Source organism: Leguminivora glycinivorella, chromosome 2, assembly GCF_023078275.1.
Source record: "Leguminivora glycinivorella isolate SPB_JAAS2020 chromosome 2, LegGlyc_1.1, whole genome shotgun sequence".
In the NCBI taxonomy this organism is placed as follows: Eukaryota; Metazoa; Arthropoda; class Insecta; order Lepidoptera; family Tortricidae; genus Leguminivora; species Leguminivora glycinivorella.
The window spans coordinates 30,108,313-30,125,523 of NC_062972.1; the positions used below are offsets into that span (position 1 = coordinate 30,108,313).

At 36.9% G+C, this 17,211-nt stretch overlaps 1 protein-coding gene across 2 annotated transcripts in view; it reads right to left on the minus strand.

Annotated features, from left to right (window-relative positions):
- Positions 1-17,211, minus strand: part of LOC125241203 (laccase-1-like) — a 216,675-nt gene that overhangs the window by 43,040 nt on the left and 156,424 nt on the right. For both annotated transcript variants that reach the window (XM_048149575.1, XM_048149569.1), the window contains exons 6-7: positions 16,886-17,075; positions 15,958-16,081 (exon numbers count right to left, since the gene is read on the minus strand). In XM_048149575.1, the coding sequence (XP_048005532.1) occupies positions 15,958-16,081; positions 16,886-17,075 (314 nt within the window). The remainder of the gene's footprint in view (positions 1-15,957; positions 16,082-16,885; positions 17,076-17,211) is intronic.

Here is a 17,211-nt window from a genome sequence, read left to right on the forward strand (position 1 = left end):
AATAGATTCTTGAGCCTTTGTTCCTTTGAAAAAATAAATTATACTCTTTGAATTGGTTTGGGTAAATACAGATTTTCGCATATGTCTACGCGATACGTATTTTGGCTTTGCGAGATTGTGTTGTAGGTATATTTCATAGAAAAACTAGCTTTTGCTCGCGGCTTCTCTCGCTTTAAAAAGAGACAAAAAGTAGCATATGTCACTCTCCATCCCTTCACCCATCTCCACTTAAAAAAGACGGACAAACAAACAGACACACACACTTTCCCATTTATAATATTAGTATGGAAGTATGGATTACGATCTGCCAAGTATATAAGGCCTGCATGCATGTTTAAAGTCCATCTTATATTATTAATTACTGTCCAATTAACCGAAAAAAAATATTACCATATTTTATTACGACTTGAAAATCGCAAAAAACCTTTTTAGAGTATACTTTCACTTAATAAGGCAAAAACAGCATTAGCCATGTTAATCTATAGATTGTCTGTGCATTACGTCAATCGAATTGAACACAATAATTTCTGACATTTAAGTATGAGGCATAAAGTTCATTATGTCAGTGATTGACTCGACATAAATTAAGTTAGGTTCTATGACGTCACTACATGGCTGACAGCGTTTTCGGTGGCCAAAGTTAAAAAAAATATTACACACATTTTTAATCTAAAATACGTAGTCATCATACACTTTCAATACCCAAAATTTATAAATATTGTTTTTTTATGTCAAATACTACAGAAGACAATCATTTCTTGTGACAAATTCGATATGAGTCTAGTAGCCTATTGAAGCTCATACAAGTGTCCTGAGGTGACGCTTCATAGGTTCGATGCACGGCTGCTCGCTCCGCCTAACGCCCCGCTCCGAGCGACCACTCAGGCTATTTTCATAATTTATGACCCAAATACGATGCTATAACGGCTCAGCCACGACATTGGTCTAAGCGCGACAGCGGTGAGCGGCGGCCATACATTGGAGCGAGACACAGCGATGGGACTTTTCATTCGCACGTATGGCTGTCGCTCACCGCTGTCGCGCTTAGACCGATGTCGTGGCTGGGCCGTAACACTTACACTTACGATCGGCCGCCGTCATAATGCATATTAGTTATTATGCATGCATGCACTAACTGAATTGAGCTTCTATTCCAACTATTTGACGTTTTAGAATACGCTACCCGATCGAATGTTACTGAAAATTACATTTTCAGTGCAGATGGTGTTTTTTTTACGCACTAGTGCGAGAAGTGGTTCATTATATAACAGGTCGAAACTTCAAAGCTCATCTGTACTGAAAAACGTCGTACGATACACGTGCGAAAAGGAAATTCGCAACTCGTGTCGATTTAAAACACTCCCTTCGGTCGTGTTTTAATTTATCGCCACTCGTTTCGAACTTCCTTTTTTACGCACTTGTATCGTAATGTACTATTATTGTAAGAAAGTGAATTATTAAATATCTCTCCACAAAAATATTTCAAACTTTCTACAAATATATACAATCTCGTAGTAATAATGTAGTCAAAGGGGATACCCCCATTTGCCAGAATTTCATTTGCCATAATTTTATTTGCCATCCTATTCAACAATCATAATATTGTTTCTCATAACATCTTATGCCATAATCATTGTTTACTATATTAATCTAGTGCCAGAAACTTTGTTTCCCATAAAGTCAGTTTCCATAATGTCATTTGTCAGAATCATCGAAATCCGTAATTACCACATTCCATACCATCATTTGTCATACAAATTAGCGTCCAGAAAAGTCAATTTCCATAATGTGCTTTGGCAGAATCGAAAACTACTATAATAGGTACTAGAAGGACTAGAGAATGAAACTGCTATCAGAAAGTAGGTTAGGTTAGGTTAGAACTGTGACCCCCTGGAAAATGAAACTGCTATCAGAAAGTAGGTTAGGTTAGGTTAGAACTGTGAACCTCTGGAAAAGGAAACTGCTTGAAAAGTAGGTTAGGTTAGGTTAGAACTGTGACCCCCGGAAAATGAAAATACTATCAGACAGTAGGTTAGGTTAGGTTAGAACTGCGACCCCCTGGAAAATGAAACTGCTATCAGAAAGTAGGTTAGGTTAGGTTAGGTTAGAACTGTGACCCCCTGGAGAATGAAACTGCTGGAAAAGGAGGTTAGGTTAGGTTAGAACTGTGACCCCTGGAAAATGAAACTGCTATCAGAAAGTAGGTTAGGTTAGGTAATAATATGGGCAACAATTAATATGGCAATAATTGCTTATGGCGTTTGAATATTATATTAAACCATATTATTGCACTTAATAATATGGCTAACAAATAGTATGGCATTGTATGATTATGGAAGGTAATATTCGGATAAACAACGAGTATGTCATATGATTTTTATGGTAAACAAATCATTCGGGCAAATGAAATTCAGGCAAGTTAGATTCGGGCAAATGAATATTATGTTAAATGACTGTCGGGCAAACAATAGACAACCTAGTCAAAGAGGTAGCTAGATTTTCTTAGTTTTTGTCATATCAACAGCGAGATATAACCAATTATAGGTACATACAGGATGCTAAAAAAAATATGTTGAATCCGTAACTGCATATCTATAGAAAATTCACATGTGTACGGGACAACAGTGGACAATTTCGTGAATGCTGCAAGTACAGTACAAAAAGTTAATTGGTAGTTTTTTTCAATTCACACTTTAAAATAGCATCCAATTTTATTACGTTTTGCACTACAACATTCACACATTTAAACAGTTTAATAATTGAATTCTGCCGGCGGGCTGAACAACGGAATTACCATACATTGAATACTACAAACTAAATTTATATTAGTTCGCGTCCTGTTTACATCTGACGACCAGGATTGCTGACTGGGCTACACATTTTTTTATATATTTCGGAAATTTTTCAACAGCCATCTTTTCACATGAAAATACTAGACGGGGATCTCAGGAAGACTGATGTATTTATGCGTAAAATGTTACAGTTTGACTTCGGATAGTAAGCCTGTAATGATTCAAGAAAGGGGCTTAAAAACAGTGCCGTTTACGTTTACGAAATAAAATAAAATGGACATTTGTAGTCTCCAAAACCAACAAAAAAGATATAACATTTGCAGATAAGTTTGACGGAGCTTTTTTTGACGGCCGCAGTTTTCCGAGATCGTCATCTAATAAGAAAAACAAACAAAGAATCGTCTCCGTGCCGTGTCGTCCCCGTCACGTATATTTAAACCGACTACGAGTTCCGTAGTATTTGTCTTACGGAAGTTAGTGCCAACTATCAGTAACTGATTATTTAATATTAATCTACCTAGCAGATCTAGCTGTAACATCTCTGCCCCCAATATCTAGGCCAGAGTAATTAATTCCAGCCAGCGCTCGCAGCCTATAAGCAGAAATCATCTAACGGCCGATATCTAAAACTGTTTTAGATATCGGCCGTTAGATGATATCTGCTTATAGGCTGCGAGCGCTGGCTGGAATTAATTACTCTGGCCTAGATATTGGGGGCAGAGATGTTACAGCTAGATCTGCTAGGTAGATTAATATTAAACTGTTTTAGATATCGGCCGTTAGATGATATCTGCTTATAGGCTGCGAGCGCTGGCTGGAATTAATTACTCTGGCCTAGATATTGGGGGCAGAGATGTTACAGCTAGATCTGCTAGGTAGATTAATATTAAATAATAATATGTATATGCCCATATGGTGACGGGTTAACAATTTTACCACCCCTTTTCTTCGCGTGGGTGTCGTAGAAATCAACTATGGGATATGAGTTCAATGTGGCGTAGGCGCGACGCTAGCAACCTGTTACTGCAATGTCACAATTTTCGTTTACTTGCAACCCCTTATTTGCCAAGAGTGGCACGAGAGTAGTTTCACAGAATATATATAATAGTACAAGTACAGAAGGCTCACTCCTTTAACGTTTGCAAAATGCCGCCATTCTAAATTCTTACCTACATTAACAAACGACCGCATGTGAGCAGCCGACATTGAATTCTATGCGCCGCGCGAAGGTCCTCACCACTGAAGTTTCCGCCAAGCGAACCGTATGCTTGTTTGTTACCGAAGTAGTATAAAAAATGGATTTTTCATTTAAATGCCTGAGCCTAGTTAGGAGAATTAGTTCGACTACTTGTACCTACGCGAGCTCAAGAATTCCTAAACGATACCAAAATGCAAGAGATCTTGTAAAAGTAATCTATGGTTAAATATTATAGACGTTGGAACGTATGTGTTTGTGTTACATGTAGATCAGAAACATTTATAATGAGATTGAAGATATAATGAACATTCGCTGTTCTTCCTCGAAACGTGATCAAAGTTGTATTTCAATGGTTCAATACGCATAATACCGTATCATGTATTGTGAGAGTTGGTGTTTGAGCCCATGCCCAAACAATTTTAGAAAACAATTAAACAGTTGAAAATTAATTACCATCTAAGCGACATAACTTATTTTTTGCATGTTTATTATATGTTACCTACTTGTAGACATATATTATTGTTTACATTAATGGTTCCATATGTTATAAATTTCTTTTTTGTATTGCAGTTGACGCCCCAAATAAATCAGATAATAATTCTGTGCATGCATACCTTAACCTTCAAATCTAGGGTGAACAGGCATCTTCTGGGCGAGCTCACTCCAGCGTAGGCCATGTCTTTGCCTTTGGCTAGTCTGTGGCCAAGAGTAAGCCCATTTATAATAAATCTCTGGGCGGTTATATCACGTCTTTAGATAAAAAAAATTCTTATAAATAAAAAAACCTTAATTTCTGGCCGGGATTCGAAACCCTGACACCTGCGATCTGTCTGCGAACATTAGACCGACCTCGTACGACTGAGCGACGCGGAGCCGATCCGCGGGCGGCGAAATGAATAATCATATTTTACGTTTACTAACGCGAAAGAAAAACGCATGAAAACTCGAAAATTCGCATTTTCCGGGATCTAAGGCTACGTTACATCGATTTTTCACCCCCGAAAATCCCACATAACAAATTTCAGTGAAATCGTTAGAGCGGTTTCCGAGATCGTCGGGATATAAATATACAAGAATTGCTCGTTTAAAATTGACACTTCGGTGACGTGGCTTCTAAGTAACAGCGTTTGTGTTTGACAAAAGTTGAATAAAAAAACACCATAAATAAGTACACTAACAAACCATTATTCATACCTTTCATCGCCTTTACGAAATCTTTATACCTTTGTATTCACAACGTGGCCAACTGGCCATACGATCTCCATCAGATATATCTCAGCGACAAAGAGCTCAAAAATATCGGAACAGCCCTCTATTCCCAAACGTGTTCCGATATCTCTGAGCACTTTGGCTGCTTAGATGTATATGATGGCAATACAAAGGAACAGCACATAAACTCTCATTAAGGAAGCTCATGTTTAAAAATAAATGCGGAAATGTATGACGGCTCTGTTTATGAAAGTACTCTAAAGCACAAATGTGTAGGTACAATACTTTATTTAGAACATTTTCATTTATGCTTTAGGAAGTACCTACAAGTATGTATGTTACTTAAAACTATGGTTATATTTATAAAACAAATGAAATATCCTATATTTTAAAGTTTTAAATTGGGCTTATTAATGTATATTCTAGTATTTGAGACCACGATTCGGAATTAAAGTATTAATTATTCAATTGCAGACGTTCAAATATGAATTCAGTAGGTACATGAATTACATGATCTAGTCTGTTAGGAACGTTTTAATATGTCCATATTACAAAATAAAGATCAAACTTGTGTGATAGGCACTTTCAATATATCAATGAAAAAATATACCTAGCTAAAGTCAACCCAACATTAACAACTTCAAAAAATCTAATAAATGCTAAAGTTATCACCACTGTAAAGATTAAAATTACAAATTCAGTTATTTCCATATAAATTCCATTTTAAATTCCTGCAATCAACGCTACAGTTGCCCTTTAAATATGAACTGTATCGCCGCACACTTACATTCTTATTCCCATGTGCACACATATCAATCCATTAAACCCGTGCATTGAGATAAAAATTCCTTAACTACGTAAAAAAAGAAAATTCAAAATTAGAATTTCACGTTCATTTTATCGTGCGCTATTCACAGATCGCGTAAAGTAGATAGCGTAAATGACTGCGCTGCGCTATCGTGCTCATTAAGTCAGGACGTGTGTGCGCTTAGCTCATTCGAGTCCACGTTTACGGCTTGGACGGGCGTGAAATAAAGATTATCGACGAAATATGTATATTTCATGGGAAAATTATGTGAAAAATAAAATTAGGCCACTGCATTTTCGTGAAGCGCTTACGTTTAAAGTATGTAGAATAATACATGAGATATGATATAACTAAACAACATGACTCCCGGAGTATTGTGTCATTGTTTGATACGACTTTGCCGAATGAAGTACTTATTTTGAAAATATTTTATAGCCTTAAACTAAAAGCACATTTGGTTTCCCTATTGACCCCAGTCATATTAGTGTGACTTATGGGTAAGGTACAGCGGGGCAAATCTCGACTTCATGGGGGGCAAATGTAACTGGTCCATTTTTCCATGTTTTACATGTTGCATTATTAAATAGAGTAGGTATCCACCGTTTACATATGATACGCCTGTTCAGTGGATATATGTAGAACTCAAAATCATAGTGTAATAATGGAAAAAATGGATCAGTTACAATTGCCCGCTAGTCAAGATTTGCCCCGCTGTACCTTAAAAGTATTTTGTGGGCCGCCAATATACAAAGTATTTTTGCGAGTAAGCATAACGCCTGTTTCAGTTATTTTATTATCCATATTAAATAAATCGAGCTAAAACATTAAATGAAACCAAAAAAAATATCTAAACTCATGCAAACATTATAATGGACGTTAAAACGAGAGACATTCAAATTGACACATGACAATGAATCGGGACGGGACTCGCCCATCGCGATATATTAAGGTGAGTGCCGCTCTGGTTCCTAACGAACACGCTGTACATTTCTGTAACGATGTGTCTACGGGAGGCAATCTACACAGCTTGTATTTGAATTGTAAAAGACATTGTTAGCACAAATGATGTGGATTGTAGGTAATCGAGTTTCTAGCGGGGAACCTTCTCGCTGTAACGAAGCGAGCGTGTGAGTAAAAGCTGAAATTAAAAGCTTGTTTGAATTAAAGTTGACAAGGTTCTATTTTTAATTGTATCTATTTCAGTACAAATAGTTGCATGAACTTGAAAATTCAGCAAATAGGCCACAAAAACAAGTTTAATTGTTTTTTTAAGCATAAAATAAATCAAAAAATACAAAATTGAATTAAGAGGGCTTTCGTGTGAAAAATAGTGAAATCGCAACCGAGCGCTTAATCACATCGTGTGTGGTATCAAATTAAAGGGCTTTACGAGTAGTTCACAAATATATAACATATTATAGGACTTTTTCTACTTGGTCTAACAAAATATGAGAAAATGGGGATACCCCCATTTGCCAGAATTTCATTTGCCATAATTTTATTTGCCATCCTATTCAACAATCATAATATTGTTTCTCATAACATCTTATGCCATAATCATTGTTTACTATATTAATCTAGTGCCAGAAACTTTGTTTCTCATAAAGTCAGTTTCCATAATGTCATTTGTCAGAATCATCGAAATCCGTAATTACCACATTCCATACCATCATTTGTCATACAAATTAGCGTCCAGAAAAGTCAATTTCCATAATGTGCTTTGGCAGAATCGAAAACTACTATAATAGGTACTAGAAGGACTAGAGAATGAAACTGCTATCAGAAAGTAGGTTAGGTTAGGTTAGAACTGTGACCCCCTGGAAAATGAAACTGCTATCAGAAAGTAGGTTAGGTTAGGTTAGAACTGTGAACCTCTGGAAAAGGAAACTGCTTGAAAAGTAGGTTAGGTTAGGTTAGAACTGTGACCCCCCGGAAAATGAAAATTACTATCAGACAGTAGGTTAGGTTAGGTTAGAACTGCGACCCCCTGGAAAATGAAACTGCTATCAGAAAGTAGGTTAGGTTAGGTTAGAACTGTGACCCCCTGGAGAATGAAATTGCTGGAAAAGTAGGTTAGGTTAGGTTAGAACTGTGACCCCTGGAAAATGAAACTTCTATCAGAAAGTAGGTTAGGTTAGGTAATAATATGGGCAACAATTAATATGGCAATAATTGCTTATGGCGTTTGAATATTCTATGAAACCATATTATTGCACTTAATAATATGGCTAACAAATAGTATGGCATTGTATGATTATGGAAGGTAATATTCGGATAAACAACGAGTATGTCATATGATTTTTATGGTAAACAAATCATTCGGGCAAATGAAATTCAGGCAAGTTAGATTCGGGCAAATGAATATTATGTTAAATGACTGTCGGGCAAACAATAGACAACCGAGAAAATGTCCAAAGTGGTAATTTAATTGTGACGGTGAAGGCTCGTTTTCAAAATATTGCCTAAAATATATAATAAAAAATTATAATCACTGAGGCATAAGAGCAATTTTAGTAAACGTTGCAGATTATTTTTTTATAAAAATAACTTCGACGTGATGTAGATTTTCAAAGAAATCGTCACTTAATTTTAGATAAATTCTGAAAAAAATTTAATTCATAATTATTTTTAAAATCGGGACTTAATCGCGTATAACTACATATTAAACTGACCTCCAACGTTTCAAGGACGGCGTTGTCCCCGTGGTCTCGGAGAAGACTGGCTTGAAATGACATCAGCACCTTCTGACAGCCGCGCGAGTTTTTCGAACTACCCGCACTTGGTAAGTCCCGATTTAAAAAATAATTATGTGTAATAATCGTAAAAGTTTAAATCAAAATTAAATTCGTCTTAGCCTTGTTTACTTTTTTTCAAAACCTTATAATAAAAATGTAGTCTAAGAATATTGTCATATCTTCTGTCATGCTTCTGATATCCACAATCAGCTTAGTCGAACCCGTTCCTACTAGCGCTACGCTTTGTGAACAGTGAACATGATTGGTGGATATCAAACACTATCACGTTGCGCATCTCTAGTGGAAAGGTACCCTAAAGGGCCAGCAACGCGCATGTGGAGGCTCTAGATTGGCAGGCGTCATAGGCTACCGTAACTGCTAATCACCAGGCGGATCGTACCCGTATTTACCATGGTGTGGGACATATGAAAAAAATTACATTGCTGAAATTTATGTTTTAATTATTTCCTTTCATCAAATTTATGATTTTTATCATTTTTTATTTTACCAAAATAGTGAAAAATATTTATATTTTTGCTAAACATCAACCCTATAAAAAAATTTGCCGCCTAATTCCCCATAAGTTGATACCAAAGACGATTTTTAAATTTTAGGTTTTTTTTTCCATAGTAATTTTTCATACAACTTTTGGCGGTCGAAAAAACGCATTTTGCATAAATATATTTTACTATATTTTTAGTATGTCAAAAAGACACACACAAAGAACTAAAAAAACCAAACTTCGGTTCTGTGGTAATTATTATGACCCCCAAGGCTATATCTCCTCTACTATAAGACGCGTTCGAGTAAATAACAACAAAAGTACTGTCTTTGACTCCCGGACTATTATTATGGGCAAACTACAACCATCATCATCCTCCTTGCGTCATCCCGGCATCAGCCACGGCTGATGGGAGCCTGGGGTCCGCTTTGACAAATAATCCCAAGATTTGCGTAGGCAATAGTTTTACGAAAGCGACTGCCATCTGACCTTCCAACCCGCTGGGTAACTAGACCTTATTGGAATTAGTCCAGTTTCCTCACGATATTTTTATGGGAAAACTTCAACCAAATTCCAAAAATGTTGAAGTTGGTTAAATCTTACAGATTTCTCTTAAACGTAACAAAAAAACACTTTAATTGTATAGAGAACAGCGCCCAAAAACGTTACTAAATAGAACTAAAAATTACACCCATTATTTATATAACGCTATACAGACACTTCAGAAAAATAAATGAAAAGCTCTGCGAAATTAAATCATCATCATCATCATCATCATATCGGCCCTTTATCGCCCACTGCTGAGCATAGGCCTCTCTTCTAGTACCCCTCTTGTCCCGGTCCTGAGCTAGTCTCATCCAGTTGTGACCTGCAATTTTCCGGATGTCGTCCACCCAACGAGCAAACGAAAGTAATTATGTACTAGTGTTCTACCATTTATTCTCAATTAAGTATTTAATATCTATTATTGCACGTAAGTAGATACGAAATCATTTTTAATATCTATTTTTGGAGCACTAAATTAAATAAGTAACTAAGTATTACACCTATTTTAGAAATTTCTCATTTCGTAATAAAAGTATAATATCTAGAATGTCCTATCTATTTCTGTACATAAAATTTAGCAGATAGGTACAATACAAAGCCTAATAATTCTTATTTTCATCATGTCCTTACAAATAAGGTACATATAATAATACTTTGTCACTATAGTCAGAGACCAGTTATCATAAAAGACTGAAATGTAGCAAAGTTTTTTTTTTATAGTTATCACTGTTACATTGATTTCCGCTATGTGATCCTTCACCCGTGTGGAAATACTTCGATTCGTTTGCCCCACATATGACAGGCCGCACTCACAGCCACCGTCGGCAAAAGTCTGCAGTCTCTAAACATGTCATGGATAAAGTCAATAATGCTATAAAGTTAATAAGCGTCTGGTTCTTGCTACATTGATAATGGAACAAGCCCGACGAAGACTGTGAGGCATTTGTGTTGTACATTTAATTTTGCAGTTTGTTTTTGTCAATTTTTGTGTAGATTCATTGATTAATTGTTTTCTTAACATAGTAATGGTAAGTTTGTTCAATATTGTATTAATGGTGTGTGGACCTGCCTTAAAAATCTATATTATTTATAGTCACGGTTCTTTAATTAATATTTCTTATATGTGGGTAGCTTTTGCACATTGTAATTTTTCCTCCGTCACCCGTTGACCACGAATGCTGTATAGTGTTCGAAACGTCGGGATGAATTGTAAATTCAATTTAATCCGTTTCCATAGTTTTATTTCATGAGTAACTATCGCGGTAACCGAAAACAATATAACTAATCAAGTGTTAAAATGAACCCCGTGTGGTGACAGGTTAAGAATTCACCACCCCTTCCTTCCCGTGGGTGTCGTAGAAGTCGACTGTGGGATATGGGTTAAATTGTGGCGTAGAGCGAGAGGCTGGCAACCTGTCACTGCAATGTCACAATTCCGTTTTTTTTTTTCAACCCCTTAGTTGCCAAGAGTGGCACTGAAACGTGAGTAGTTTCATGTACTCTACCTACTCCTTTATGGGAAAACAGGCGTGATTATATGTATGTATGTTAAAAATAAAATCAATACGACGACATTTTCATAGAAAAACCGGCCAAGAGCGTGTCGGACCACGCTCAGTGTAGGGTTCCGTAGTTTACCGTATTTTTCTCAAAAACTACTGAACCTATCAAGTTCAAAACAATTTTCCTAGAAAGTACTTATAAAGTTCTACTTATGTGATTTTTTTCATATTTTTTAAACATATGGTTCAAAAGTTAGAGGGGGGGGGACGCACTTTTTTTTCATTTAGGAGCGATTATTTCCGAAAATATTAATATTATCAAAAAACGATCTTAGTAAACCCTTATTCATTTTTAAATACCTATCCAACAATATATCACACGTCGGGGTTGGAACGAAAAAAAATATCAGCCCCCACTTTACATGTAGGGGGGGTACCCTAATAAAACATATTTTTCCATTTTTTATTTTTGCACTTTGTTGGCGTGATTGACATACATATTGGTACCAAATTTCAGCTTTCTAGTACTAACGGTTACTGAGATTATCCGCGGACGGACGGACGGACGGACGGACGGACGGACGGACGGACGGACAGACAGACATGGCGAAACTATAAGGGTTCCTAGTTGACTACGGAACCCTAAAAAAGGCATGTATGTAAATAAAGTAGATATTTGCAAAAAACTTTCCTGTCTTCTAATAGAATAGTCTCGTCCTTCTCCCATTAATCTTTATTATGTAAGAAATTGAATTAGCCATCCGCCGTACTAAGCGAATCTAGGAAACTTCCAGCGTACAAATTACAAAAAAAAAACAACCTTCAAAGATCTATTAAAAGTAGAGATGTACCGACTATTGGCTTTGGCCGACTAGGCCGACTACCGACTAGTCGGCGCTTGGGTGGCCGATTAGTCGGCTAGTCGGCCAAAACATAATTGTCGACTAAATTCACATTTTGAATGTTATTGTTGCTCCTTCGTTCGCGCTTTTCATGAGTTTTTACAAGTTCAAAGGTTCATGGCAATATTTATATACATTTTCCATTTTTGACAACCGGCTTGGCTTAGTGGGTAGTGATCTTGCTTATGAAATCGATAATCCTAGGTAGGTTTTTTTTTTAAGGGTTTTATGAAACGAGCTAAAAGCGACATATTTCTAAAGTTTATACAAATACACTGTCTTTAACCCCCGACGCAAAAACGACGGGGTGTTATAAGTTTGACGTGTCTGTCTGTGTGTATGTCTGTCTGTCTGTTTGTCTGTCTGTCTGTGTGTGACTGTCTGTGGCATTGTAGCTCTCGAACGGATGAACCGATTTTGATTTAGTTTGTTTGTCTGAAAGCTGAGTTAGTCGGGAGTGTTCTTAGCCATGTTTCATGAAAATCGGTCCACTATGTCGCGGTCGGGGAATTTTCAAAATTTTAATTTTGTGGTTAGGTTATTAATAACGACACTTGCGTTTGTGGCCGTACCTATAATAGCCCGATGTGTGATCTCTCGTCCACACACGCGGCAGATATATGCACCCCCGGCTGGTTAGGGTTGGAGGCCTGCTCGTGACGCCTCATGCGTGTTTCTTTCAAAGAAGTAACCAGACATTGCCGAGCTTGGATTGACTATCATAGATCACACATCACCATACGAGTCGGTGTTTGGCCAGTTGCTACTATTCAATTGGTTGAATCGGATGTCAAACGTAACTTATGAAGGGCAGGAATAGCCGCTTGATTAACCAACAAATATTGCAGGTAACCCGAAAATGTACAAATTATTTGTATACGTTTATTTCAATACCAAAAAGTACAGAGTAGAGAAGACAATCTAGGTGCCATTATCATAAAATGTGTTGAGTTTTCCTCATAATTATATTACACATTTCTGCCTGCCATAATGATAATGGAATAAAACGACCCGGCTGTTTTAATCTGCGTCATACCTACTTTGAAATTTACGACTAAACTTAGAGAAAAAAGTAAAAAAACACGTTTCGCCAACAAAGCGGGAAAATTTGAACGACGTTAATTGAATTCGTCGTCGTTATTACGTAAAAAATTTGAACGTAAGTGTCCAGGGTATCATAATTAGATCATTTCGAATTTTCACGTCTCGCTCGCGCTAATATAAATTATTATTTCATACTTTAAATACTTATACCTACTTACGTCACTCTATTTCATAATTTTCGCATACACCAATCGTGTTCAGATCCATCAATGTTCAGAGTTATTTATTTAAACTTTATTGCACAATACAAGAAACGCGGACGTAATTTCTTTATCATAATTCTCTACCAGTCAATCAGTATAAAATACGACTCAAGCACAATGTAACGAGCATGCATTTTTTGCAGCTGACTGAACAATAATTAACAGCGCTATCAAAAATTAAACTTTCGACAAGCCTTTCCTTTCCCAGTAATGGCCATCGCGTTATCTTTCCGGAATTATTACATTCGGAGAGCGAAAAACTGGCAACATTTTATTTATGTGCAAAAAGCCATTTTCACGAAGTTACCAAACTGCATCGTTCCGTAGTCGCAGGTGTGCGATGTCACAGATTATTCACTAAAATAAAGTTCATTTATACGTCATAAACGATCGTTTAATCTTCAGGTACCGTGGAGAACGAGGTGAGTTGTGACAGAGGAGTGTTGTGACCACGTCGATTTTTGTGAACTTATTAATTATTAGCAAGCTCGCAACAGCGCAGGTTTTTTAGTTCAAGTCTCGGGCTAGCAAACGCGCGCTATTGCGATCTTACTGATAGTTAATAAGTTCCCAAAAATTGTCCCGTTGGCTCAAATGGCCTCTCTCACAACTTGCCTCAGTCTCCCCGACTGCCAATGTCTACAATATGGATGACTGGGCAGCAATGTAGTCGGTATTCATGTCGCGTCTAAAAACTACAACTAAAGTAGATGTAAGTAGTATCAATCGGAATAGTAGCCAGGCATATAGGCTGTTTGATCTATTTTTGACATGATAAACTTCAGTCTTTAGCGCAGTTACTAAAAGTAACTTTTAAAATTTTATTGTTGAATACACTTAATATTATTAACAACATCTAAAGCCTACAAAGTTACAAAAGAAAACGCGCGGTAAGCTTTAAAAAAAATTTTTTTTGTAAGCTGTGGTCGAAAATCGAATAGTTCATTTTTACTTCAGAATATTAAGTGCGTTTTAGGTATTTTTCAATCGCTATATCTTATAGTTTTGGAACAAATAGATGACAGATGTTGCCTTCAAAACAAAACGAAGTCAAGATAAAGACCAGCTAGCCACTAACATAATAATTATATGTCTGCTTAAGACATAGTTTTTTATCAAAAGCAAATTGTTAAAAAGGAAAAAGCTTTCCCTCAAAGTTTATTCATATACTATTCTTAGATTTTCTAAAACCTATCTCTGTTCCGAAATTAATTACTAAAAATTATACGATACAAAGTTAAATAGGATCGGAAATTCTGTGAATTTAATGAAAGGAAACTCAGAAAAATACAATTCAAAGGCACTATACTAGGAACTTGTTAATATAGAACAAGGGATTATGCGGACCAGTGCACTCGCTGTCCGTAGCATTTTTTTCGTCGTAAAATGAAATTAGCTGTTTCGTCTAAGCGTTTTATTGTTGATGGCAAGTAAAATGCTTCATTCTATTATAAAATTCAGTAAATATAAATCAACATAAGATATTGCAACATACAATAATAGTGTTGCTAGGGACGCACGTCGTATCCGTCACAAATGAAGTTTGTAATAATATTTTCAAGGAAGTATGAAAATATTGAAAAAAACCTTCCTTATTGTAACGTCATTGCGACAGAATTTCAGGGTATAAAATCTTATCGTATCGTCTCAAAACGTGTATAACTCTGCTTTACAACATGAGATGGTTCAAAAAGGAAAATATAGGCCAAAAGAAAGAAAAAAAAAATAAATACAGATGATAAATTTTTTACCAAAATAGTACATTACGATACTAGTGCGAAAAAAAGGAAGTTCGAAATGAGTAGCGATAAATTAAAACACGATCGATGGGAGTGTTTTAAATCGACACAATTTACGAATTTGTCACAATGCTCACGAACACCGTGTATAGCTGCTATGGTGTTTCTTAATGATGACCAAGGACGGTGGCGCTTGCTTTGCTCGTTTTCCGATAAGTCCGATAACTAAGTACATAGAAATAATCTTCTCAGTCTTCGCACTTGTCAATCAGACAAGACGAAAGATCAGATAGTCTCATCGAATGATCAGCGCACAGAACTTAATTTAGATAGAAGAAACAAATTCATATATTTGTATAGGGGCCGAGCGTGTCAAATTTTGTACTGAAGTTGATTCTTGCCTGTAATTTTAAATATGTCTCAGGCACTTGATTGTTCATAATTTTTGTGTTGTTGCAATTGAATATCACGTAACGAGGCATTTTTTATGTTTTGGTTGACTTCAACTTACAAAAATTGACGCCCGAAAGCTGCAAGCTGCGAGTAAAGACGGACAACTCAGTGGATTTCACTGAGTTCATTTGACACGCTAAGTAGATACGTTTGCTTGATCTATGGTATATATGACATCTGTGGATCAGCGCTTGAAGTCCCCAGCAACACGTTGAGATGAAATGCCTCTAAATGTTAATTCCATTCTAAGAATCTCAAACTCACCAGTGATAGGTTCCAGGTCGTATCCATCAGAAGCGATGACAGTGATGTTGTGTCCGTCGAAAGACATCTCGATAGGACAGTTGAGGAACTCTGCGTTGATCACACGGAAACGGTACTTGTAGCCCTGGAGACAAAAGAAAGGGTATTTAGTCTGTTTCCGAGTAAGGCCGAGGCCTCCAAGCTACTAGGGAGAAGTGTAACAAGTCCCTATCTATATAGGTACAACAGCTAAGAGCTGTTTCATATACTTCACTGCAGCTGAAACCTGGTCTCTTCCTCTTTCCTTTACCCCACGTTATGTAGGATCGGTCTTTTGTCTCCTCAGCAAATCACATTTTTCTTTCTCATATCCTCTTTCACACAATCCATCCATCGTTGTTTGGGTTCACCACTCCCTGTCCATCCGTCAACATTCATCTCTAATATTATTTTGTCTATATGAGTTGCATCCCTCCCCATTACACGACCGTACCACGCCAACCGGCCCTTCTTCATGTTTTCCATTATAGGCGCAACATTCAAACTTCCCCTAATAAACTCAGTCCTGATCCGATCTATTCTGACGGTCACTCCACACATCGATTTTTCATATTCCACCTTTGTCGCTTAGCATTCAGATCCATACAATACAACAGGCCTCACAAATACTGTACACACTCACAACAACCCAACTGACCTTCTCCACATTACGAGTCGACCTGCTCCACAAATCGTGCTGCCTTCATATAAAACAGCTTGACAGTCTCGTTGAGCACCTTGAATCACCCGACGCCATTTATAAGAAGAGTGGGGAGCTTATTATCCCCCTTAGAGTGGTGTATCAAGAACATCCCTAGGTACCTTTACAAGTGAAGCAATTCTCCAAGTCTCCAACCTGGCTGGTATATTCCACTAAAAGGTTTTTTAGAGGATTGTTAAATCAACTTACCTGCTCCACATTAAATCGCGCTGCCTTCATATAAAAAGGCTTGACAGTCTCGTTGAAGACCTTGAAACGCCCGACGCCATTGATGAGAAGAGTAGGGGGCTTATTGTCCCCCTTAGAGTGGTGGTGATCCGTGAACATGGACACACTGAGCTTGTGAATCCAATCCGTTACTATCATGACGTGCTCTGATCTGAAATGTTTAAAATAAGGTAGTTATTAAGCTTTCTTGCACAATTCAAAAGGAGTATAAATGGTGGACTTCTTCTTCTTCTTTTTTAGGGGCTATGTCCTTGCAAAGCCCCTAAAAGGTATCACTGAGACCATTC